This window comes from Tribolium madens, unplaced genomic scaffold (genome assembly GCF_015345945.1).
Source record: "Tribolium madens isolate multiple individuals breed KSU strain unplaced genomic scaffold, Tmad_KSU_1.1 Scaffold_71;HRSCAF=194;Tcas5.2_LG6, whole genome shotgun sequence".
NCBI classification, from domain to species: Eukaryota; Metazoa; Arthropoda; class Insecta; order Coleoptera; family Tenebrionidae; genus Tribolium; species Tribolium madens.
Window position 1 is genome coordinate 3,605,009 of NW_025401041.1, and position 20,898 is coordinate 3,625,906.

General features: G+C 29.3%; 1 protein-coding gene across 2 annotated transcripts in view; it reads right to left on the reverse strand.

Annotated features, from left to right (window-relative positions):
• Positions 1-1,131: 1,131 nt before the first annotated feature.
• Positions 1,132-20,898, reverse strand: part of LOC123009273 — a 21,303-nt gene continuing 1,536 nt past the window's right edge. Inside the window, exons 2-6 of one of the 2 annotated variants that reach the window (XM_044405468.1) lie at positions 9,059-9,796; positions 8,783-9,008; positions 8,368-8,732; positions 4,526-5,547; positions 1,132-1,686 (exon numbers count right to left, since the gene is read on the reverse strand). In XM_044405468.1, the coding sequence (XP_044261403.1) occupies positions 1,283-1,686; positions 4,526-5,547; positions 8,368-8,732; positions 8,783-9,008; positions 9,059-9,774 (2,733 nt within the window). In that variant the 5' untranslated portion in view covers positions 9,775-9,796 and the 3' untranslated portion in view covers positions 1,132-1,282. Of the gene's footprint in view, positions 1,687-4,525; positions 5,551-8,367; positions 8,733-8,782; positions 9,009-9,058; positions 9,797-20,898 lie in introns of both variants that reach the window. The other variant, XM_044405467.1, reaches the window with a different exon arrangement.

A 20,898-nucleotide genomic window follows, 5' to 3' on the forward strand; every position in this document is an offset into this window, starting at 1 on the left:
AATTCCAAATTCCAAAATAATTTCAATTTAAATTCCAAATTAATTAAGAAATTCAACGTAATTTTCAAAAGAATAAATTATCTCCGATAATTGCAAGAAGAATTCTAGTATGTAGTTCTAAAAACATTCTAGAAATTTTAGTAAATTTGAGTAATTTACAAATAATTTCGGTAATTCAATTCCAGTAATTCTATTATTCCACGGTAATTCCATTGTTTTTAGATTAATTCGTACAATGTTAAATTAATTTTTGTAATGCCAACTTAATTCCAACTTAATAATTTTAGTAATTTTAAAAATATTTCAGTATTTTACAAATAATTTCTATAAGTAATTAAAAAAATCCACCGAAATACAATTTCAATAATTCTATTGATTAATATTGGATTCAACGTAATTTAATAGTTTTCGGATTAATTCTAAGTTAATTCTTGTAATTACAACTTAATTCCAACATATAATTTCCGTAATTAAAAATTAATTACGACACTTTTAAGATACCTAACGTTATTTTGTAATTTACAAGTAATTCTGGTAATGCAATTTCTTCTATTCAAATCCATTGTAATTCCATTGTTTTCAGATTAATTCAATTCCTAAAAATCTAAATTAATTCCTGTAATCCAACTTAATTCCAACTTAATTTCCGTAATTTTGTACTTTTAAAAAGTAATTTCGAATTAACTCCAGGAAATTCAACGTAATTTTCGAAAGAAATTATCTCCGATAATCCGAAATTCAATTTCAGTGATTTTATTAATCGATTATTTTCAGATTAATTAAAAATGTGGTAATTCTAGTAATTAAAATTATGGTGGTGATTCCAGACAATCCAAAAATAATTTCAATAATTCCAAAAACTTCCAAATAATTCTAAGCAATTACGATTAAATTCCAAAAATTTGTAAAACTAATTTACTTATCACTGATTTGAGTCGTCTCAACGCCAAATTTTAAATAAAATAATCAATCAAAAAAATTATAAACTTGATTAGATTTTTAACAAAACTTGCAAATTGTTTCGGTTACCAACTAACTTGCTTATAATTAAGGTCAGAAGGTTATTTAATGAAACTCTCATGTTTCAAACTGGTCAGTTTTTGAATTAAATTAAATAAAACGCAATTTGAGATAAAATCTTTATTTCTTATAGCTAATTATTGCACATAAATAAGAATATTGCACATTTCATGTTATTGCACTTAATTAAAATAGTCTCCCTCTAGCAACCCTACCGAATCTTTAACCCCCCCAAAACGAAAGAAATGGCATTTTTTCCCCACTAGGGCAGATAACCTAACGAATTTTCCAGATTACTGCTGTTTTTTTTTGTCAAATCAAAATAGTTTTTGTCTTCGCTCAAACTGGAGCGTCTGGATTCGTCCGATTGGCTCTGGATGGTGTATAGCCCATTTCGGGCACTGTACATTTTGGGATTATTCCTCACATAGAGCCCATTTTGAATGATTTTTTTGGCATCGTGTTGCGATTTCAGTTTGTTGTAAGCGTTCCGGGATGAAATAATCGTGTCCATGTCACAAGTCCGGGGTGTCAAATGGGCAATGTCGGTGGTTTGGCTCAGTTTGATGTCGGCGAAGAGGGCCGCGATTTCGGCGGATTTTTTCACGGAGAGGGCTTCGGTACAGGCGCCGGAAATGGCAGTGGATTGTAATGTGCGATGATCATCTGGGGGAAAAATAAAACATTCAAGAAATTGCGTATTCGTGAGGGTTTCAACCCTGGCCTATTTTTCCGGGATTGAATTGATGACGACGGGAGACGTGGCGGTTTTGTAAATGGGGTTGGCGACACTGACATGGCCTCGATTAAATTAAAAGGGTGGAAGGTCTAATTTGCGGAAAAATTATTTTTTAACGAGAAAATTTCCCACTTTATTTTTCTTTCAATTTTTTAATTGAAAAATAAAACTTGCGTTTTGTCCAAATAACGTTTTCTGAGTCCCTAGGACCTCTAAAAATGTGAAAAAAGTTAGAAAGATCAGTTTAAAAATTGTCGATTTTTTTGATTTTTGACGGGATTTTGGTCAATTTTTGGTACTTGAAGCGGTTTATTGCCAATAACTATGGGATTATTAGCACTAGCTCTTTATGTTTAGTACAGTTTGAAAGCATATGTAATTTTCTATTATATGAAAAAAAAAATCATTGTTGTACGATAAATAGTTATCGAGAAAATTGCTGATAAGTCAGAAATATCTAAACTATTCTTAACTTTATTACTCAATATGCTCAGCGTATAATTTTACGCCTAGAAAACCATATTTTAAGCGTTTTTACGATGATTCAAGGTAAATTGACTATTTTTACCGCTCACCTTCAAAAAATCCAAAAATTTGTAATTTTTCTAACTTGACCCAATAATGTTAAATGCTCTTTTTTTTGAGTCTTTAGGAGCTCTAGAAATGTATAAACCGTTATATTATTATATTTTAAAGTTACATTTTTTTTGGTCGAGATTTTGATCGATTTTTGGTACCAATAGCAGTCTATTGATAATAACTCCGGAATTATTGGCGCTACCCTCTTGTACTTATGATCGTTGAAAAGCAAATTTAATTTTCTATCATATACAAAAAATATTAGTGTTCTGCGATAAATAGTTATCGAGAAAATTGCTGATAAGATTAAAAATATCGTAAATATAAATTCGACTATAACTTCTAAATTTTGGAGTTTTCTTAACGTCAATTGATTTCCCGGAACATTTTACATATGTTTATGTTGAAATTTTATAATCTTTGAGGTGCAGTTTTGTTGCAGTTTACAAAATAAAAAAATATAAAAAAAACTTGTCTAGAAAAACTCAAAAAATTCTTAATTTTTTAAACTTGACCCAACAGCGTTTTATGCACTTTTTTGAGTCTTTGAGACCGCTAAAAATGTAAAAAAGTTGAAATTCTTTTTCATTTCTGTCAAGATTTTGGTCGATTTTTGGACCCGCAGTGGCCTATTGCTCATAACTTCGGACTTATTGATGATAACCTCGTATGTTTGGTACCGTTGGAAAGAAAACTTAATTTTCTATCATATACAAAAAAGATTAGTGTTCTACCATAAATAGTTATCGAAAAAATTGCTGATAAAACCAAAAATATCGAAAACATAAATTACTATTATGAATTTTGGAGTTTTCTTGACGTCAATTGATTTCTCGAAACATTTTACATATGTTTACGTTAAAATTTTATAATCTTTAAGGTGTAGTTTTGTCGTAATTTACAAAATAAAAAAAGGAAAAATTTGTTGATTTTACTTACGTCTAGAAAACCTCATTTTTTTTAAAACTTGACTTAATGGCGTTTTATGCACGTTTTTGAGTTTTTACAAAAACGTTTTATAGATCAATTTTAAAGTTAACTTTTTTTAAATTTTTGTCGTGATTTTGGTCGATTTTTGGCACACGGAGCGGTTTATTGACAATAACTTCGGTCTTATTTAGTACCGTTGGGGAGAAAATTTGCTTTTCTATTATACACAAAAAAGAAGAGTGTTCTAAAACAAATAGTTATCGAGAAAATTTTTGATTAAGTCAAAAATATGGAAAATATAAATTCGATTATAACTTCAAAACTATTACGAATTTTTTAGTTTTTTTGACGTCAATTGATTTTCCGGAACATTTTACATATGTTTACGTTGAAATTTTGTAATCTTTGAGGAGCAGTTTTGTCGCAATTTACGAAATAAAAAAAAAGTTAAAATTTGTTGATTTTACTTAAAATTCGGAATTTTTTAAACTTGACCCATTAGCGTTTTACGCACCTTTTTGAGTTTTTAAAACTTCTAGATTTCTAGTTGGTCTATATAACGTTTTTTTTACATTTGTAAAAAAAAACGTTATATAGACCAATTTTAAAGTTGAATTTTTTTTTATTTTTGTTGAGATTTTGGTTGATTTTTGGCATTCTATTGGCAATAACTCCGGACTTATTAGTGATAACCTCTTATGTCTGATACTTTTGGGGAGAAAATTTAATTTTCTATGATATGTATACAAAAAAGATCAGTCAAAAATATCAAAAATGTAAATTCGTCTATAACTATAAAACTATTACGAATTTTGCAGTTTTTTTTGACGTCAATTGATTTCCCGGAACATTTTACATATGTTTACGTTAAAATTTTATAATCTTTGAGGTGCAGTTTTGTCGCAATTTACAAAATAAAAAATAAATAAAAATTTGTTGATTTTACGTCTAGAAAACCATATTTCAAACTTTTTTGCAACTTAAGGTAAATCGACTATTTTAAGATTAAAAAATTACTTTTGCTCTAAAATGACACAAATGTTGAATTTTTTGTAAAAAAGGTATTAACAAAACATAAGAAAATGGCACAAAATTGGGTTAATAATAATTAAGTTTCTTTGATATATGAAGGTAGCAATTTCACCCTTTATTCTCTCACTAAACATATCATTTTAATTCTTCTCCCTTGTCATATTTGACGTAATAACCACTTTATTACTCTATTATTTCTCAATCAATTTCCTCCCTCATACTTACTTCTCGCGCCATATTTCCCGTGCTTTCCTTCACTCCTCCCTCTCCCACTCCTCACACTGAACAGCTCATAATCCACCGCCACCCCATTGTAATTCTTCCTCTTCGACCCCAATTTCTCATAATACGGCCCAATGTACTCCAAACTTTTTGTACTCCGGGAATTCGAAGCCCTGCGACACAATTTCCGGTCTTTCTTCAAACTCCGGCGTTTCAGTTCTTGAATTGTGCTCTTCCGGGGAGGATTTTGACAATAACATTTATTACTTTCAGTGCATGAGTCGGTATCACACCCACAAAACGTCACCGGACCGTCCAGATTGCAATCACATTGATTTTTTTTCTTAGGGACGTGTTTATTGCCCAATGAACAATAACACTTATCGGCTGAGACACAAGTGCAAGTGTCACTGTCGTACGAACATTCCGAACACGAGACGTAACCACTCGAAGAGTTCCGATTTTGGTGGTGGTGATTCCCCGACATTTTTTTCCGCCTCAGACTGAAAAAATCGCTTTCTTCCGATGTGGAAATCCGGTCGCGGCGTTTAGCAATTTTCTTCACTTGTTCTTCGCGTGGCGAGAATTGCCGAGTGTCGTAACTCGATGTCGAAATACTGCTTTCGGGGATTTTCGGGTCGGGGCCGGGGTCGGACCCAGATTTGTTTTTTCCGAGTTTGAGTTTTAAGTTTTTTCGAAAAATGTGTTTGAGACGTTTGAATTTGTTTCCGACTAAGATGTGATGAGAGGAGGGTTTTGGTTGAAGGCTATTTCGGCGCAAAAGTTTCTTCTTCTGGCGACGCATTATCGATTTTGAACGTTGGTATAGTTCGTCTTTTGTTAATGTGACGGAGAGTTTTAGGAGGAATTCTTTGTAGATTGGTTTCAAGTCGTTGAATGACATTCCTTCGGGATCGATTATCACACCCAGGATTTCGTCCATGGAGTGGAGACCTTCCTGGAGACGGAACTCGTTGAAGAGCTCGTTGAAGCCGAGAGGCGAACCGCCGGTTGCTTGGCCGTTGCTTCTGGAACCAAGACGGCATAAGAGAAATCACAGAAAATAAAAAATAAAAACAAACTGAATATGAAAAGAAGAAAATAATCATAAAGAAACAAGAAAAATAATACGAAAAAAAGTAAAAAGTAAAAAACAACGAAAGGGACTGAAAGACAAAGATTTTGGAATAAAAAATACTATATTTTGTTAAATTAACCATCAGGAAGGAGAATAAAATAGCTTGGAAAATAAAAAAACAATGAGATAGAAGAGTTGGAAAGACAAGAATTATTTAAAAAACGAGAAATAGAGGTTTGAAACAAAACAAAAAACTTAGAATTTGTCGTTCTCAATGTATTAAAAGAAGTAAATATAAAAAAATCTAATAAATAAGCGAATTTAAGCAAAACTTAAGAAAAAAAATAAAAAACAAACAACTATAGACAAAGACAGAATGCATGAAGTAGGAATAAAGTTTTTTTATTTGACTGAAATAAGATCAAACAAAAAGTACAAAATGTACAAAGTTAAAGTAAAGCAAAAACTCAATAAAAAAGTATAATTTGAAAAAAAAACGATAAAGATTTTGCCAGCAAGACAAGTTAAACAAAAAATCGAGAAATAGAGGTAAAAAACAAAACAAAGAACTTAAGAGTATAAAATAGCTGAGAAGAAGATACAAAAAAATAAATGAATAATGGTCAAAAGAAAATATGAATTTAAACAAAACTTAAGAAAAATGCAAAATAAACAACTAAAAACAAAGACAGAAATTATGATGTGGAAATAAAGTTTTTGGTTTGAATGAAAATAAGATGAAAAATGCTGAAAGCAAAAAGGAAATGATAAACGTTTAAAATAAGTAAATTGAAACAAACAATTGCAAAGTCGGATTTAAAAGAGAAATGTAGAAATATTTAAAAAAGAGACACGAAGAGATGACAGAGATAAATAATTTAGAATAAAAGAAGGTATAAAAATGCGAACATAGAATAGAATAGATTAAAAAAGATAAAAAAAATTGTAGATAACAAAATACACTTCATAAGAAATAAAAACGAGGAAAGCTACTTAGGAAATAAAGGATCCGATAGTGAAACAGAAAAAGTTGGAGAAGAGAAAAATAAGCGTAAAAATGAATAAATAAAGAAAAAACAAACAAATAAAGACAAAAAAAACTACAGAAAGAGAAAAAAGATAGAAATTATGCACTTAATAATATTTTTGAAATAAATATAGTTTTAAATAAGGTTTTTAACAATGTTTTAAGTACGAGTTAGAATGAGAAAATAAAAACTTTCGAAAATAAACGAAGGAATTCTATTTAGATAGGAATGGAAAAAAAATTGAAACAAGTAAAATGCGAAATAGAAAAATTAGAATTATAATAAATAAATAGATACACTTGAGAAATTTAATGAATAAGCGTAAAAACATTTGAATTGAAGCAAAATTGAAGAAGAAAAATACAAAACAAACAAAAGCTAAAACAGAATGTATGGTGTAGAAATAAAGTTTTTCATTTGATTGAGAGTAAGATGCTGAAAGCAAAAAGGAAAAAAAATAAAATAAGAAAATTGAAACAATAAGAAAGAAACATTAAAGTCTGATTAAAAAGAGAAATGCAGAAATATTTAGAAAAAAGACCTAAAACACGAGAGACGAGGAGATAAATATTTTGGAACAAAAGATGGTAGAAAGTAAATTTAGGAAACTAGGAATCAGATAAAAGAAATAAAAAAGTGTTGAAGAAGACAATGAATGAGCGTAAAAATAAATAAAGACAAAAGAAGCAAATAAGGACAAGAAAAAGTTACGGAAATAGAAAAGAGATAGAATTTATGCACAAGAATAATAATAAAATTTTTGATTTTTAATTGTATTAAATAAGATTTTTTATAATATTTTAAGTACGAGTTAGAATAAAAAAAAAATAAAAATTTTCGAAAATAAACGAAAGAACGATAGGAGTAGAAACAATATTAGAAACAAGTAAAACGTAAAAAAGACAAATAGTAATAATAAATAAAAAAAAACATAACAAAACTAAAAAACTTCATCAATCTGTATAAAATATCTGAAAAGGAAATACAAAAAAAAATAATGAATAAGCGAAAAAAAAAATTGAATTTAAGCAAAACTGAATGAGCAAAATACAAAACAAACAACTAAAAACAAAAACAGAATGTATGATGTAGGAATAAAGTTTTTGATTTAATTAAAAATAAGATGCTGAAAGCAAAAGGAAATAAAAAAAGTTTAAAATAAGAAAATTGAAACAGTAAGAAAGAAGTATTAAAGCCAGATTAAAAATAGAAATGCAGAAATACTTAGAAAACACGATAGACGACGGAGATATATATTTTGCAACAAAAGATGGTAGAAAGTAAACTTTGGAAACTAATAATCTGATAAAGAAATAAAAAAGTTGAAAGAAGAATGAATGAGCGTAAAAATAAGTAATGGAAAAAGAAACAAACAAGGACAAAAAAGCTACGGAAATAAAAACAAGATAGAAATTTTACACAAGAATAATCTTTTTGAGATAAAAATAAATAAGATTTTTTTGACAATATTAATTAGAACGAAGAACAATAATAAAACAAATGAAAAAGAAGAAATAAACATTTACTAGAATTTAATAGCAAAATAGGAGCGTTTTCAAAAATTCTGTTTGAATATGGAGTAAAACGCCAAAAATAAGAGGCAGAAATAATAAACATATAAATTGATCGAATTTTTGAAAAAAAGTTTTAAAAAATTAGTGAGACAGAATGGAACAAATAGACTAGAAAAAAGGCAATGTTTGTTTCCTAGAAAAGTTTAAAAAAAGCACTTTTCTTACCTTGAAACTTTCGATTTATACCGCGTTAATCCCCCAGCGTTAAGGAAACTCCCCGATCTGGGTATCGTAACTTTAGTCAGGATATCCCCCGAATTATCCTTTTTCCTTAAACTGTTTCCTTCATTATTTTCCGCCATTTTCACCTTATCAGTCATCATTTGTTTAATTTCTGCTGTGATTTGTTTCTGTTCCCGACTCATGAAAGTATTGATTTTATCTGAGAACGTCTTCGGTTTGATTTCTTCCGGTTTAACCGGTTCTTCGTACGGCAAAATGGCGTCAAAGTCGGGGGTTTTGGGGGCCGGTCGCGATTTAATACTTTTCCGGACGTTCTTTTTCTGGATTAGGGGTTGAGTATCAGAGACCTGAAACAGAAATTTCTGAATAATTAACTAAAACAATGATTTTTTTTTACATCTTGTTGTTCAGTTTCACTAATTATGGATGAAGTAGTGCTCCGTTTTTTTCGTGGGGGCCGAATTGGGACCGATTTTTCGTTAAAAACGCTCGAAGTAGTCGATATACAAGTGATTCCGTTTCGGTTTTTCGGTCTTTTTTCCTTCGCTTTCATGTGGGCCATTAGCGACTTGTAGAGAGTTGCGGCGATGACGATGGCATCTTCGGAAGTTTGACACACAAAACTGGGGGAAAAACTGAGTTAAGGAGAAATTGTAGGGTTTGGGGGACTCACCCGTGGCATTCTAATTGCTTCTGAAGGCCTATTTTGCGCATAACGACGGCAAAAAGTGGTGAATGTGTCTCACTATTGATGAATTTCTTCTCGTTATCAGTCAATTCCCGGAACAGAGCTTTCTTATCAATATTATCAGGATCGGTAATCAGTGGCAAAAAAGCGTAACTTGTCCCTTTTTGTATCACAAACTTGACCGCAGACCACACAGCAATGGTCGGAAACGAATTCATTTGTTCCAAATCACCTTTCTCCCCTTGATATTGCACTTTCAGCCCTTGACCGGAAATCTCTAATTTTCCGGTTAGAGTCTTTTTTAATTTCGTCGTCCTTTTATATGCAAAATAGAGTTCTTTAAGAGGGGTTTGTAGTCCGGCTAGACTTGTCACTTTATCGGTTAAACCGACCGAACCCAAATAATCGACTGAGAAACGATGGGTTGTCCCATCACTTAGAATAATACCATTGTCTTGGGCTACGTCACTAAACATTTTCTCAATTTGTGCTTGAACGCTGTTTTTTGTATTGGTACTTGAATCGGATTCAAACATGGCGTCGATTTTTTGCTTGTAGATGGAATAGACACTTCCGGTATCGCCTTGGTCTTCCATTAGACGGAAACCGGAAGGGGTGCTTGTCACACTAGGAGGGACGAGGGGCACCGGCGGGAGGGCCGGAGGACGGGGGATCACCACGCTGTCCATGATTATCATCATGGGAGGCAATGGATATCACCAGCTGCAAAAAAATTATATGTTATTAAAGATAAAAGTCAATAATGGTTGTTTATGTATCAAGGTAATAAACAACTATTTTAATCCCGAGAATGTAGGCCATTTCCCCTATCAGACTAAATTTGTCAAAACGAGGGAATAAAGTGTCCCTTTGTTTCCTGTTAAAAAAATAAAAGTAAACAATTTCAAAACACGTGAATTAACTTTGAAAAAAAACACAGGAAGTTTGACATAAAAATAGAGGAAAGAATTAAATGGAACAATTAATTCTAACAAAATTAAGATAATGATAGAATAACATAAAAGTGGCAATACAAATTAGAAAAACAGTAAAAATGTGGCTATAGAAACAAAAAAATCGAGGGACCGTTAACTCTGGAATTATTTGGAAGTTTTTGGAATTATTAAAATTATTTTTGGATTGTCTGGAATCACCATAATTTTAATTACTGGAATTACCGCTTTTTTTTTAGAATCTTCTCAGCAAATTTCATTTAAAAATGGCGTTAAACTTTTTAAAATTCATTTTAAATTACAGGAATTATTTTAGAATTATGAAAATTAAGTTGGAATTACAGGAATTCATTTGGTATTGTAAGAATTTATCTGAAAACACTGGATTAATAAAATTACTGAAATTTAATTTCGGTGAAATTTTTCTGAAATTACTGGAATTCTTTATGAAATTACGAGTATCAAAGATATTTTTGTTTTGAAAATAATGTTGAATTTCTTGGAACTATTGGAATTAATTCGGAATTATAGAAATTATTTTAAAACTACAAAATTAAGTTGGAATTAATTAATTACGATGGATTAATAGAATTACTAAATTAAATTACCGGAATTACTTTGGAATTACGGAAATTATATGTTGGAATTAAGTTGTAATTATAAGAATTAGTTTAGAATTATAGAAATTAATCTGAAAACTATGGAATTACGGTGAATCCAATATTAATCAATAGAATTATTGAAATTGAATTTTGGTGGATTGTTTTTAATTACTTATCGAAATTTGTAAATTACTGGAATTTTTTTGAAATTGCAAAATTTTTTTGGATTTACTAAAATTATCAAGTTGGAATTACGTTGTAATTACAGACATTAATTTAAAATTGTACGAATTAATCAAAAAACAATGGAATTACTATGGAATAATAGAATTACTGGAATTGAATTACCGGAATTTTAGTAAATTACTAAAATTATTCTTGAATTACTAGAATGTTTTTGGTACTAGAATTCTTTTTGCAATTATCAGAGATAATTTAATTTTTTGAAAATTACGTTGAATTTTTTAAAACTATCGGAATTAATTTTCAATTGAAGAATTATTTTGTAATTACGATAATTAAGTTGGAATTACAGGAATTAATTGAGAATAATAAAATTTTGGTAATTTTTTTTTGTAATTGGAATTAGTTGTACACATTTTTTTTTTCAAGTTAACTTCGCCTCGAACAAAATTAAAACAAATTTACAAAGAAAAGTGAAAAGATAAATTAAAAAAAAGAAATGGATAATTAACTGCGGAACAGGCACAGAGAAACCAAAATTAAGAAACAATAGAATGACAATTAAGTTGGCAAATCATGTCTTGTTATTTTTATTTGTCAAAATAAAAAAGTACGCAAAATAAAACAAAATAAGTGTGCGACTGTTTCAAAATTAATGAAATAATATATACGTGTACAGCCAGCTCCAAAATTAAGTAAGAACTCTGACACTACTTTTGCTAGTGACTGTACGTAATAAACTCAAAATGGATGTATTGACGTCAAATAAATGAAAATTGGAAACTAATTTTGAATACTTTTTTATTTATTTTTAAGTTAAAAAACGAGGCAAATAAAAAATGACTCAACTGTAATGTTTTCTATTAAAAATTATAAATTGTCTCACTTCTTCTGTGACACTACTTTTGCTGTCGACTGTACATAATAAAATTTGTTATACTTATATTAAGTAAATTGTTACCAATATTAATTTAAAGAATTGTGATAGAATGAAAAACATAGCCTTTTGCTTTTTTTGTAGAAAAATTGTTATTACTGCCTGTCAATTTCACTAAAACCGTAACCAAAAAAAAAGCTTTGTTATTAAAACCGCCAGTCAAGCATTGAAATTGAATAAATTCTGTCACTTTCATCTCTCATCTCCGACATTTCTCCATTAAACAATTTAATTAAGTTTCAAAATTCCTCATAACCTGAAACGCTCTCTTCAAAGTGCCTTTTTTCTCCATCAAACGTTTAGCAGAGTATGCGTGCACCGACTTAACTGTTGTTAACACGCATCGGTCAATTAAAGGCAATACCTGATTCCTAACTGTACGCAAAAAGAACAGGAAGTGTTTGTCTTCGAGGAACGATTCGTTCCTTGCAAAATTTTTCATTAGCTTCAAATCTCACCCCTTTCATCTCGAAATTCCCGTTAGTAGCACAATTAGCGAAAACAAAACCTCAACTAACGGTGTATCATCTCTTTGTGGGTCTTCAATTATGCAAAAATGGTGTAGAAGAGGTACCATCAAACACATGTCGTGATCCGTAAGTGGTACCGCAAGAAGTACGCTTTAATATCGTTTTGAATCTATGCTAAATGGACAAATTTTATCATCTTGTTTGTGTCGCCGAAGGCTTGCTCGCATTAAATCATCCATTACATTGCGTTACTTTCACTTGTTGTGTATGTATATGAGTTTATTGGGTCCCCGGAGGCTCTTTTATGACTTAATAACACACTTAAGTATCCTCAGGTACCTGTTACGCGTATTGTACACTTTTTTGTGTAAAATTGGCTGTTGTAAAAACTATTTGTTGAGAATATAAAAGCATTTAACAGTTTAGTGCTTTGAATGGGAGAATATTAGAATAATAGCCGAGATAATGGCGAAATTATAGCGCCTGAGGTTATAGTAATCGATGTAGCAGCAAAAACTCAATAAATTCAAGAAGAAAAAACGAAATAGTTTGATACTGAAGCAAAACATGAAATTTAAAAAAATATGAAAAACTTAAGAAATAAATAATATGAATATGAAAGTAGGAAGCAGAAGCAGTGGAATGACAGAAAATAAACAGCAAAGAAATAAAAATACAAGTATGAAGAGACATAAAAACAAAGAAACATAGAAAAGCAAAAAATAAAATATTAGAGATAACAAATAGCTGCGATAAGTTAAGACGGTCCGAAAGAGTATGCAAACAAAAAAAAAATTTAGAAATAAAAATTACCAAAATAATTGAATTTAAACACATCAAGAAAACTTGAAAAATTTCATATATGGAGAAGCAAAAAACAAGACTGAAGTAAGTAAATAGCTGTAGAAAAATAGAAATAGAACGAAAGTGTATAAAAAGCAGAGAATATAAGAAATTTAAAAGAAGGCAAGAAAACACTAATAAAGTGAATGAGACACCAAAAGAAAAAAAATTAAAACACACTTGAACAGCAATGAAAAAGACAGGTATATTTATAAATAAACAAAACGAAAAATGAGAAAGGGAAATAAGCTGATGCTGTAGTAGAAGTGGAATAAATGATTGGTAAGCAAAAGAAAAATTTCAACAGAAGGAAACCAAAACAGAGCAATAGACATAAAGAATCAGACGTAACAAATAATAACAATAAGAAACAAATAAAGTATTAAAACTATAAAGTTATAGAAGCAAAAAAGAATACGTTTTAAATTATGTATTTTGAACACATTAAGGATAATAAATAGCTACAGATAAATTAAAATGGTCCGAAAGTGTGTAAAAATTAACAGAAAGAATAAGAAATTTAGATACAAGAAATACGTAAATAAAAATACCGAAAAAAATGATACTATGGCAAAACATGATGAAGATAATTATGAAATTAAGAAAAATTATGAAGATTTTGAGAAAGAATAGCATGAAAATAGTAGACGCTGAATCAGAAGTTAAAAATTACAGACACAGAAGCAAAGAAATAAAAATAAAAGTCTGAGGGGACATAGAAACAAAGAAACATAAAGGGAGAAACAAAAAAATACTCGTTAAATTATTTTAAAAAGATTAGACATACTAAATAGTTACAAATAAATCGAAATACTCTGAAAGAGTATGAAAAACAAAGAGAATAAAAAATTTAGATATAAAAAAATACGTAAATGAAAACGTGAGAAAACAAGTAAATAGAGAAGCAAGAAAAGACAGTTTAAAAAAGGAAATAAATACTTGTAGATAAATAAAAGTAGAACAGTAATAACGAAATAAGGAAAAAAGGCAAAAAATAAATAGAGAAGCAATAGAAGCACGCTAAATAATTTTAAAAAGACTGGAGTAAATAATTAAAAACTAAACGCAAGTGTATAAAAAAACAAGAAGAAAAGGAAAATGAAAAGGAATTAGCATAAATATAACAAAAAAAAAAAACTATAAAGTGAGAAAGACAAAAAGAAGAAATATTACAACACATAAATAGGAGTTGATTGGAATGTAAATTTAAAAATAGCTGTAAAATTGTAAATAAATGAAGAGAAAATGAGAAAAAGAAATTGAATCTGTGGCAGAAGTAGACTTAAAAATAACAAGAAGAAAAGTAATGACAATAAGAAGAACATTACCTAAAAAAATTGTAATAGGATGAGGAAACAAGATATAAAGTTGTAAACAGATAAATACAGAAGCAAAAGAAACAAATTCAAAGATAGTAAAGATTCTGATTAGCTGTAAATGAATAAAAATAAAACAAAGATATGTAAATAAGAAGAGAGAAGACGAGTAATGAGGAAGAAGTTTAGAAATTCTCTCATTTTAGGGGGAGCGGATAAAGTAGTGCTTTAGTGTTACTGTTGGGAGGAAAAATTAATAAATTCTGATCTATTTACTCAATTATTATATAGAAATGAAACTGTAATAAAATTTCACATTTTATAGTCGTCGTCGGAGAGACTTATGAGAAACTAATAATCTCTATTCAACGAAATTAAACGACAAGAAAGTTTCATTGCCACAAATCGCAAAACTTCTGCTCATCAAAAACTAATAAAAATTGAGAGCCTCCGATTTTGTTGCACTTTAATTTATTACGTGAGCAAAGAAGTAGCATAACCCAGAAAATCTTTCTCGTTTCACTTCATTATAAAAACTGGTATCGTGCGATATCTACACGATTTTGATTGATGAACATTTCCCCTAAGGCCTCACGAGGAAACGGAAGCATCAAAAATTACGTTTTGTTGACATAACGCCAGCTTTCTATTTATTACTATTATTATTATTTTTGTAATTTTACACTTGTGTGAGCACACGTGACCAAACCGGTCGCCATTTTTCCCCGAGATGATGCGCAAATGTTGTAACAAGTGACTTGATACTTAAATTAAGTAAAATTTAACAAAAATTCGATTAAAGACTACACAAACATAAAACAAATAATTTCAATGGAACAGATGGGTTACAGTTAAGTCATTATTTCGTTGCGTAACTGTTCACTTACTGTAAACCTGCCATGTGTTGATTTTTGATCGCATTTTCGGAAAGTCGCAATTTGGGTCATTGCAAAAAAAATCAAACAGTTTCTCTAATGTCCAGGAAAATTTTTCGATTTTCTTGAATTTATACACCTTTCCAATTTCGACTCGTCGTAAATAATTTTCCTTGGAAATCCGCACGTTTTAATGCAAATACCTAGTGTGAAAGGCAATTTCGCCCCGAGTTTCAAGTATGCAATTTTCGAATCAGAAGTTAATTTTTTTTCACGCAAATGTTTATTCAAGCTCAATCGATACGTGTTATTTACTCGGTAAACGGCCTCAGATTTTTCAAAATAAAGGTCGACTGCTGTTTGAGTTAAACGAGATAAACGACCGGTTAATTTATCGAGTAAAAGTGAATTGAGGCAAAAAATACACGCAATGATTGAGAACAGGGTAATTAGTTGAATTGATTGGAATTTTTGCGTTACAAAAGTGGTGGGCATGAGTTATATTTAGCAGTTGATTGAAACACGAGTTTGTGCTTCAAGTCAAGAAAAAACAAGCCGCCCAAATTGTTTTTTAGCCTAAAACGAGAGTTTCTAAATAACACGTTGTTCTTTTGTTTATAATTTTTATTTATTTAAAGCTGCTACTGTTTTTTTACTATTTTTGAATTTGTTTTTTTTTTGTTTCTCTACTTGTCTATTTGGAACTTTACATTTTTTCATATATTTTTCTAATTTTGTCATATTCACGCTAATTTCTTTGAAATTTCTTCTTTTCTCTTTTTTTCATATACGTACACCTTCGTTCAATTTTTAATTATTTATTCGTCTTTTCAATATCATTTATGTTTTTTTCACTTTTTTTCTTATTTCATTATTATTATTCTACTTTTATTTAAGTACAAATATTTTTTTTCTTTTTTGTAAACTGTTTTTTTTTGCTTCTACATTTATATGTTTTTTTTAAGTTTTGTTTGTGTCTTTTAACATTTTCATTTACGTATTTGTTTTTTATGTCTAAATTTCTTATTCTTTTTCGTTTTTCATACTCTTTCAGACTATTTTGATTTATTTGTGGTAGTTTGTTGTCTAATCTTTTTAAAATCATTTAACGTATATATTTTTTTTTGTTTCTTCCTTTATGTTTCTTTGTTTTTATGTCCCCTCAGACTTTTATTTTTATTTCTTTGCTTATGTGTCTGTTTATTTTCTGGAATTTTTAACTTCTGATTCAGCTTCTACTATACAGGGGGTACCAGAACTCGCGCCCCAGAGAATAATGCCATATAAGGTAAAATACCAGGAACATGGAAAAAATTTAAAAACATTTTATCTATAAAAATTTCGAAGTTATGAGGGTTTAAAGTTCGCACTTTAACTCTATTTATTTCAGTTGGAAAAATAATTGTCCAGGTTTTTTTGCCAAAGGCTATTAAAAGAGGAAATAAGGAAGCTGCATCCTAAATTGTAACTCTGTTCAATGTTATTTGTGGCTTTTATTGGCAAAATTTTTGTCCCTCTACTAAATAATTGTAAAAAAATATATACAAGATCATCAGTATCCTTATATAGATATAAAAAAATTACAAATGTCAAAAAATAAATGCCAAAATTTTTTGACAGATAGAATATTTGAAACATTTTTTTCATGTTCCTGGTATCTCATCTTACTTGAAAATTTTCTCTGGGACGCGAGTTCTGGCGCAGCCTGTATATTCATTCTCAAAATCTTTATAACTTTGTTTTTTTTCTTAGTACCGATTTTTACTCTTAAAATTACAATTGAAAATTTTGACATCATTTGACAAATTATAATTTTCTTATGTTATTGTTAATTTAGTCTGTTGGGAGGAAGCTTTTCTATGTATTTCTGTAAAAAAAAAAACATCGTTAAACCCTCGAATGTAGGTAATACCAGAGGTGACCGACGAGACCCGAGGGCATTTCTATTCTGTCAAAATAGTCGTTTATTCTCCTAATTCATAAATAATTATTATGGGTTGAGTTAAAATTCTCGAGAAAAATTTAATTTAAAAAATGCAAATTAACACTTAGAGTAAAGCGGGGAAAGATGGACTTTGAAATTACCTTTCTAAGGCTCAATCTCTCTAGCAAAATGTTAATCTTGACTTTTTGTGGCGATAGTTATTAAAAAAATATCAGAAAGCGTCAACATCAATAGTTTTAATTTACGCCGGTAAAAAGACAACCACCTTATATACAGGTTGCCTCAGAACTCGCACCCCACAGAACAATTTCAAGTAAGATAAGATACCAGGAACATGAAAAAAAATGTTCAGAAAATGCTATCAAAAATTTTACCATTTATTTTTTAACTCTTAACATTTTCTATGTCTATTTAATGATACTGATGATCTTGTATATGTTTTTGTATAATTATTTAGTAAAAGTACAAACATTTTGCCAATAAAAGCTACAAATAAGCCTGTAGCCAAAAAACTTGGAAAATTATTTTTCCAACAGAAATAAATAGTAGAGTCAAAGTGCAAAACTCTCATAACTTCGAAATTTTTATAGATAGAGTTTTTTAAAAAAATTTTTCATGTTCCTGGTATTTTACATTTATTTCTGGGGAGCGAGTTCTGGAATGCCTTGTTTAATTGAGTTATTTATTTAGTTATTGTTAATTATTGCTTAAATGTTAATTACATAATAAATAATATTGTTCTCATTTTAATGGTATATTAATCAGACACTGCTATGGAAGTAATGTAAGTATATATTTGTTTTCCATAGTCAACTACTATTACGAATTATAAAAATCATAATAGCATTCTTTTCCTAAAATTTATGAAAATAAGAAATGAGCTTTTCAAAAATGTCATGGCTCCCAATATGATTTTTAAGATCTTGCTAAAATATCAATTTTTGTTTATAACTCGAAAACAAAAGACAATAGCGAAATGTAGTTCAGACCAAAAAATGACCTTGAAAATGTCAAAATATATTATTTTTTTTATCTATTTAAAAGAATGTTTTTTGTTTTGTTACCTCTATAAGTTGTCTTAAAATTCATTTTATGAGAAAAAATATTCGTGGTTGAATTTAAATAAAAGTAAGATAAAACTGTGGTTCACCTCTCCCGGGCTTACCCTACTACTGGAAGTAGTCAAAATTTCAAATATTTACTCTAGTTGAAATAAAAAAACAAGAAAAGTGAATGTGCAAAAACGAACTATATGAACTTTTGCAAGCAATTCTCATTTTATTAATTATTTATTCATCAAATTCTTGTTTACAAAGTTCACCATTAAATTACTTTCGTTCTACTGTTACTCGACACTCATCTATTACCATAAATGAATTTCATTAGTAAAATAGAATATTGAAATTTGTTAAGACTAGACACTGATGTGATTATCTCAAATGTCATACAAATAATCATTTTATTACGTTAAACATTTGCGGTTTTTCGACATTTTAATTCTCCAAATAAAATATAATAATTAGAGAGGCGACTAAATCAATTCATTTGAGATAATTATCGCCATTCACTGTCCTTTCAAAGCCGGCTGTTACGCAACACGGCGAGCGCCATAAGAATAAATCAGAATTTTTCACAAAAACTTCAAATAATTCATTATTGCTTTAATTAAGGCGCGATAAATGGCTAATTAACGAAAGTTTCGAAACTTTGTATAAACACACAGGGTGTTTTCTTAATATTGCAACCACATCAAAAATAACACTAATAAAAAAATTAAAATATCACCTTGTATATCAAAGGACTATTATTTATTTGTCAAATTAGTGCAATTTTGCAATTTTTTGCAATATTAAGAAAACACCCTGTATATCAAAAATGGCATTTTTGAGGACGACCAACTTGTCCTAGACCTAGCGTTTCTCCGGAAAGTCGGGAAAGTGTGCGACATTGACACCAGATGGTCTAACTCTCGTCGCAAAATTTTCTTCTTTATCAAATTATCCATATGTTTGATCATAACGGTACAAAATCAAGTTGGCAATTAAATTGTCATAATTCGTTTATCGCTTGTTTCGTCACGCCATGACGATTTTTCGGTCATGAGACCACCATTACACGAGCAATTGACCACGGCACGCGACGCGACAAAAATTAAAGTTTTCGTTGTATTTTGCAAGGTTGGTAGCGATGTCAATGACCGATAAGTGTCAAATTACGTTCATGGCCCATCTTGATAATTCCCCAAAATTTTGAAAGAAGGACAAGGATGCAACTTCCTTCCCAAATGAGATAAAAATAAACGGTTTCGCAAATCAGTTAGGTTAACGAAAATCCCAGCTGTCTTGATTGAGACAAACACTGAAACGAGGTCGAAAATTCGCCCATTTTTGGTACTTAATTATTATCCATTACGTGCGGATGCCCATGTGGGCCAGGTGTGATGGTTGTGATTTCGGATGGGTGCGCGAGATGAAGACACCACGCCGTTAAAATTTGTGGGTAATTTGGCAAAGAAAGCAAAAGTATCGGAAAAAATCGTGTTGAAGATGGAACGGTTTTTCGATTTTGTTATGTAGAAAGCGTGTAGACTACTTCTTTACCAGAATTGTTTAATTTTAAATGCTTGTGTGTACTGTTACGTTTAAAAAAAGTGGATTGATGGTGGCATGTGGGATATATGAGACCAGTATGGAGACGAGAAAATGAACGAAAAGAATTTTGTAATTTCTGTATGTTTTATAGGGATTAGCATAACTGTGATTGTGATTGGAAAAGTTGTTTCGATGCGAATAAAATGCATTTTTACAAAAAATTCTATTTAGATAGTTGTAATTCTTAAGTGATAAGCTTTGGCTTAGTTTTTTTTGTTTCTCTTTAACAAATAACATATTTTATGAAAATAAAATTGTTTCAATGAGTTTTGTATTGTTAAAAACCAATTTTTTTATTGGTTTGTATTATTTTATTAACAGATAAATATACCAGCAAAAAATGAACAGTTTTATTTCTTGTGTTTTATAAAAGTCAAGTTTGAATTTTCAAATTTTAAGATTACGACTACTTTGTTTGTGAGTTTTATGTTATTTTATTATTTATTGTAGAGGTTTTTTTTTTTATAAGAATGTAACATCGAAATTTTAAATAAATTGGCAAAACTTACTTTATTTTCAAAATTTCTTATTTTAATAAAACTAGAAAAAATTTTTTGTTGAGATATTTAAACCCAATTAAAACTACACTAACTTTGTCCCGTTTCATCTAAAATTTTCACATATTTTTCTCATTTTTGTACCTATTGTACAAAAAAGCCATGGATTTTGGATTTTTGATTTTAAAAGTAAATTACAAAAAGAAACAATCTAAAAATATAAAAAATACAAATGCTTTTACTTCTGTGTTTTAAAAGGATTTAATTTGGATTTTCTTAAGGAATTTTGACAATTTGGGTATTTTTTTTTCTTATAATGAAACAGAAACATCCAAATATTTAATAAATAATTAAAACTGCTTTATTTCCAAAATTTCTTGTTTTTATGAAATCGAAAACGAATTTATGTTGAAATAAATATTTAAGTCCATTACCCATCAAAATCAATTTTATCGCGTTTTTTATTATGTTTATAATTGATAAACAAAAAATTGTCCGGTTTATTTCTTTTGTGTTTAAAAATAAAAATTTAATTTAATTTAAGAAATTTTAA